Below are 6,306 nucleotides of genomic sequence, written 5' to 3'. Positions count from 1 at the left end.
GCGAGTTGCAGCGCGGTGAGGCCCGCCCGGTTGGTGCGGTCGAGGCGCAGGCCGAGGCGGCGGAAGGAGCGCACCAGGAACTCGAGCACCGCCCCGTGGCCGCAAGCCGCCGCCCACATGACCGGGCTGTTCCCTGCCGAGTCGGCAGCCTCGGGGTCGCCGCTGTATTGCACCAGTAGCTGCACGGCGTCCAGGTGGCCGCGCTCGCATGCCAAGCTGAGTGCCGTGCGACCGCGCTCGTCCCGTAGGTTCACGGCGGCACCTTGCTCGAGCAGCAACCGCACGAAGCGCGAGCGCAGCGCAGGGTCCGGCAGCCCGACTGCCACCATAAGCGGCGTGCGGCCCTGCTCCGCGCGGCAGTCAATGATGCTGCGGTCCAGCGCGTCCAGCACAAAGCGGGCCAGGTGCACTTTGCCCGCCTCCATGGCTTCCAAGAAGGTGCGCGTGCCCGCTCGGGGACACAGGTCTTTGGGCTTGAGCATGGTCCCAGCCGCCGTACCCCGGAGGTCCGGCAGCTCCGCACGGGGGCGCCCCTGTTCCCGCGCCCCGCCGGGCTCCGGCCCCCACCTACGCCCTGGTACGGCTCCCTCCACGCGTGGGCGGCCGCAGTCGAGGGTCTCAGGGTTGCCACTCGGTCCTCTCCGGCGGCCTGTCGCTCCTGGGCCGCACGCTTGGCACCTCGCTGCTCTTTTCCCGGGCTTCCCGCCGCGAGGTGTTGGCTGCTCGAGATTCAGGCTCCACGCCTGACACAACCGAAGCTCAGTCCCCTTCTGAGTCTCCTGCAGCTTTGCCCGTGTCCGGCGCCCCTCAGTCCCTGGTGGCTTGGAGCCACGCCACTCACCCGCAGCCGGGGCAGCCCCCGCTCCCCTGCTGAGACGGTGGCGCCCGCCTAGCGCTCCTGCCTCCAGCCCTGGCGGGGCGCGCCGCTCCTCAAGCTGCTGGCGCCGCTCCTCCTCCTCCTCCCCTCCAGCGGGGGCCGAGCCACGCCGGGGCGCTTGCTCCTTTACTTGGGGGGCTCAGCACCGAGGGAGCCGCGGCTGGCTTGAGTACCTGGCTTTATAGCCTTGGGGGTCTCCATGGTAATGGCTGCCCTGGAAGCGGGCTGAGCCGTCAGGGCAGCAGCTACGACAGGATGGAGGCGACAGCCCCAGACCCCCACCCCTCCCGTGGGCCAGGGAGTTGAGGAGCGGCTCCTCCTCCGCGCTCCCCTGGGGCTGCGGCGGCGGTTGCGGGGCGGGGGCGGGGGCTGCTCGCCGGGGGCCACATGCACCCGACCGGGCCAATCCCAAAGTGGCAGGCTTATCTCCCCGCCCTCCGCCCCCACCCAAATCGGTATCCTTGGCTCCTTAGAAACTCAAGAGACCGTCGGGGAAGACCGAGAGCTGCCCCTAGCGGTTCAGAGTGGAGGGAAATTGATCCCCATGAGGGAGAACTGGACCCTGTGCGAGCTGAGTGCGGCAGAAAAAGGCGGGTGCAGGGGTAACTTGGGGGAGAGGGCGCCAGCGCCGCGCGGGGGCGAGGGGCGCTCAGTCTGGCTGGGAACTGCCACTCTAAGTACAGCGAATCACGCACACACAATTGTTCCTCTTGAACACATTCACTCGGAACGGAGGGTGAGTGGGAGAAGAGTGAGCTCGCCAACTGCAAACGTCTCCAAGCCCGACAATGCTCCACGCGTGTCAGCTTCAGGCGGAGCGCAGACGCGGCGGGCGCATTAGCAACTATAAGGCTCCGCTTTTTCATTACTTTATGGTTGTCACCACGCATGATTTCTCCACGAAATGTTTTTGTTTTTTTCTCTTGAACACAAAACCATTCCCAAATCCCCAGGGCTCTGGCCCTGACCACTAGCTGACCCATTCAGAGAGTAAGGAAAAGGGAAATCAATAAGGCATGGAAATACCACTACTTGCCTTCTCCCCCTTCAGCCAGCCAGCCGCCTGGCACTGTCTAGGTGGGGAAAGAGGCGGGACTTGTGAAGTAAGAAGGCCTCTGTGGGAGTCAGACTCTCGCAGAGCTTGGAGTCTGGTACAAGTCAGGAGGGTGGCAATGGGTATTTGTGCACCATGTATCCATTTCAGAATTAATGGAGCCTTTTTAAAAAAAGAAACAAAGAACCTTTTGCATTGTTCCTTCCCATGAAAGAGAAAGTTGAAGCTCTGTCCTGGACTTGAAGAAACCAAAGGCATAAAGCAGGAAGGTCAAGACATAAAGGGTTAGTTTATCTCATGAAGGCTGAATATCTCTGCTAAATGCAAAACCAAGACAGTTTCTAGAGGACAAGATGTAGCTGTGGAGTGGAGAGGGAGGGCTCTGGAGTCTTTTGAAGGTGGAACTGCTGTGTTGGTTCTTGCAAGATATCCAGGATCTGGCTGCTGAGAAAGAGGGTAACTGGTCTAGACAGGCAGGAAGACAAAGCAGGCCCTTCTAGGGAATGGTGAGGATGGAGAACTTTAAGGGATTCCTTCTGAGAGAGGAGCTCTGGTGGCCTGAGGGTGGGAGTTACACTGTCAACTCAAAGGCATTCAATTCTACCAGCCAGCCATTCCATAGGAGCAAGATGGGTAATCATCTCTGTTGTGATTTACAGCAATAAGTTGGTTCCCACTGGACAACAATGAGACTTTTCTAATCTGGTAAGATACGAGAGTTGTCCCTAGGCAGTACTAACCAAAGGAGTGGAGGTTTGTCTCCATCCATCCAGAAGCACCTTGGAAGAGAGTCCTGGCAACCTAGTTCCAAAAAACCAGCCATTGAAAACCCTGTGGGGGCACAGCTCTGCTCTGCCATGCATGGAGTTAGACTCCACTACGCTGGCGTAATCAACTTTCTGGCAACTGATTTTGGTTCCAATAAGATGATAAATTAAGAAGGAATGACTGTGTCTTCAGCCTAGGCAAAGCAGTGATAGACTTTGCAGCAGGGTCCACTTGAGAAAGGATATGGGAGGGAGAAAATCAGCCTCTGGGCAGAAGCATGGGTGAATGGCCCTGTACCCTGAGCCTCTTGCTCCCCTGGATATGGGGTCCAGTCTAGACAGCACGAGCTTTCTCTCCTGATTCATGAGGCAAATGTAGTGGATACCTGCCTATACTGTGAGTCTGATCCCCCACCCTACCAATTTTTTTTTCCATTTTAAAACCCATGGTGAGAACTTTTGATAGTTTCCTCTCACAGTATCACAAAAAGAGCATTGCATTTGACGTCAAAGTTAAGGCATTTACTCCGGGCCTGCATATTCTCATCTGCAAAATGAAGCTGATAATACTAGCCCTGCCTGATCTCACAAGATCCAAAAGGAGCAGGTCTGGGAAAGAGCTGCACAGATATTCAGAGTGCAGTCCTCAAAGTGGGCCCTGCTCCCCGAGGGCTGCCTGAGGACTCGTACAGGGGCCCTTGTGACAGTTAAGCCAAAGGAGCCAGCTGCTTCCCTCTTTCCACCTCAGGGAGGTAGATTCCTCCTGGGGCAGTTAGTGACAGGCATAGACTCCCCTGTGACCCTCCAGATCTAGTCGGAGGGTTCCTTCTTAACTGAAGTTGTAGAAGAAAGGTTTTTCCTCAGGCCTTTATGTTTCAAGATTTCTTTTCTGAAACAGGAAGATTGCTTTCTTCCTTTCTTTCTGCTTCCAGGGTCAGGGAATCTGTGTGAGGCTAGTCTGAGAGCCAGGCTGTACCCCTTCACTCCCTATGGAGCAGAGAGGCAGCACGAACTTGGAATGGGCATCTCCTTGGTCTGAAGAGCCAGGCCCCCTCCTCCTGCCCCACCCTCAAGATGGAAATGCTGTGCCTTGTTGTGGTTGGAGACAGACCCTGGGAAGAGGAGGGGCACAGGTGGCCCAGCCAGGACAAGGTGACGACCTGAATGGGCCAGATGGATCTTGGGACTTGGTACCCTTTAGAGGGAGCACCCAGTTCCATTCACAACAGCTGGTTGCATCATCCCTCTGGCCAGGCCTATGGCCAGGTTGGGGTATGGGCGCTAGCTCTCAGGCCTTGAAGCTTTTGCTCTGACTTCTCTGTGGGCTCAGTATGTTCTGAACAGAAAAGAAATAGCAAAGCTGAAAAAAAGCTGAGACTTTGCTGCAGAGCACAGAGGCACCAACAGCCGGAATTAGAAGCTGTCGCTTAGGGAGCTGAAGGCTGACAGGCGATGGAGCAGAGGCAGTCAGGGGGCAGGCAGGCACTCCACACTCCTCCTCCCTCCCACCAGCTGAGCCTCTGCGCCTGCAGGTCCCAGACTGGCAAAAGGGCTTTCTCCCAGAACTGCCTCTGGTCCCAGTCTGTCACTCTTCGGTCTGTCTGCAGCTGTCCCCCACTCCACACTTTTCTTTCCTTCTCAAGTGTCACCAGCCCCCTCACCCTGTCACGTTGCACTAACTTGGCAGGGTTGGGCCTGTTGGCACGTGGCTGGGAGTTCCAGAGAACGACTGGTGGGGGCCAGGGGAGAGGTGAGTCAGCAGGGAACTCTGGCATCTGAGTCACCAATGGGATTGGCATGAGGGTAGGGGCACTTGTCTTTAGATAAGGTGAAACCAAGGCATGACAGATGAAGAGAAATCTTGCTCCAGCCCCTAGATGTACAGCAGGAATGGGGTCCAGGTGCCCTTCACCTGCCCTGTGCCCTGAGGAAAGACATCACCTCTTCCTCACAGTCAGAGATAAATGCATCTCCAGGGTCCAGGTATACTTCCAAGGGGTGCCCTATCTTTTTTTAGTGATCAAAAAGCAGTGAATGGATGAGGCCTCATGGAAAGCCCTAGTCAGCTGTGCAGAGACCTCTCCAGGAGGCAAGATGTATTCTGTTCAACCTTCCTGGACTGCCCAGCTTCACATCGGGTACACAGAGATGCTGCCTCAACCTGCCTTCAAGGAAGGGAAGGCAGCCTCTCCTCCTGATCAGTCACTGGCAAAAGTGAGTCTCTCCTCTGATCAGATCCCCATCCCTAGAGTTCCATGCAAGTGGGAAAGTTGAGAGACTGGAGGGCTGGTGTTCCTGAGCCTGTGTGCCCTGTCCTCAGCTGCAGGTGAGGTGTGAGGCGGGCTGGTCCATGGCAAGCCTTACTCTTGTGAAGAAGCAGTACTCCCTGACCTCACCCTGCAGTGAGGGATGGGTAGACTCCCAGAGGCCAGGCCCCCAGGGGTCAGAGTGGAACAAACACCTGCTGATTTTCCAAAACCACAGATGTTCTAATGGTATCTGTTGTAACTTTCTGATAGGAAAACAACCTCTTCCCAGAATCTATTCCCACTGTGCCTCTCCCAAACCAGTGCCCGTCCTCATTTGGGACTTGGGGCACAGGCCCCTGGACAGAAAGTTTTGGGGCCAGACATAGCTGCTTCAGGGCCTGCACGTCTCCCCCAGCCTGACAACTCTGTGGGTCCTAAAGAGGCAAGGACTTGAAGAATTGGGACTCCCCCATGCGGCAAGGGACATTTTGCTCTTCTGCTCTAACTTTGAGGGTGAAGACAAGGAAGGGACTCATTTGGGTAGGGGGTTCGGGAGAGAGGTGACATCATTTTCTACTGGTATGCTATCATGCTAGCAGAAGGGGAAGTGCGTTCTCTTCAAGCCCTAGGCAGGGCCGGCCTCCTCTGGGCTCTGGAAAGGTCCTCACTTTGAGGTCCCAACAGTTTTTTCCAACCCACTTCCTCTTGATGGCCCTCCACTCACCCTGAGCTTGAGCTGTGCGCATGTATGTATGTGTACACACACACACACACACACACACACACACACACACACCATTTCCTAGTTAAAAACAGAGGCCAGACTTAGACAGAAAATATCCAGATAGGATTCTTTAGTAAGAGTAGGGAAGGGAAAAAAAATAAATAAACCTCACACATTCAAGAGAGAAAATAATGCTGTCCTTGCCCACAGTCAGACTGGGGTGCATGCTAGGACAGACCCTTTAAGGCCTAGGAGTAGGGGTGAGCCAAGCTCAGGGACAGGACCCTCTCTCAGTTCTAGACTGAACCCCACACATCTTAGCAGCCTTAAGACCAGACAGCTAAGGCAGCTTTTCCATGTCAGTCACCCGACCCACCCCCCCTCCCCACAAGCAAGAGGAAAGGGCAGAGACCTCAGCCTGGGATCCTGGGAGCAACTGTTCCCTGGGGAGTTTGGAAGTAGTGTCAAACTCATCTTCAGGGATCTTGACAGCAAGACAGTGTAGGGCAGGCCTGAGATGGAGCTGGAGGCCCAGATTAATTGCCCTGAGGAAGCAGGAGCTTTCTGGTCTGGTGTTGCTTGAACCTCAGGTGCTAGAGAAGTTTTCAGGTGACCAGATCCAATCTTCCAGGTGA

The 6,306-nt window shown here is 56.0% G+C and overlaps 1 protein-coding gene across 1 annotated transcript in view; it reads right to left on the bottom strand.

The window, feature by feature from the left end:
* Positions 1-482, bottom strand: part of ANKRD63 (ankyrin repeat domain 63) — a 1,199-nt gene extending 717 nt beyond the window's left edge. Inside the window, exon 1 of the mRNA XM_006883227.1 lies at positions 3-482. Coding sequence (XP_006883289.1) covers positions 3-482 — 480 coding nt within the window. The remainder of the gene's footprint in view (positions 1-2) is intronic.
* Between the last annotated feature and the right edge of the window lie 5,824 nt (positions 483-6,306).

The sequence above is a fragment of the Elephantulus edwardii genome, unplaced genomic scaffold (assembly GCF_000299155.1).
Source record: "Elephantulus edwardii isolate Elephantulus edwardi_28Jun2011 unplaced genomic scaffold, EleEdw1.0 scaffold00026, whole genome shotgun sequence".
In the NCBI taxonomy this organism is placed as follows: domain Eukaryota; kingdom Metazoa; phylum Chordata; class Mammalia; order Macroscelidea; family Macroscelididae; genus Elephantulus; species Elephantulus edwardii.
This window is presented reverse-complemented; position numbering and strand designations above follow the sequence as displayed.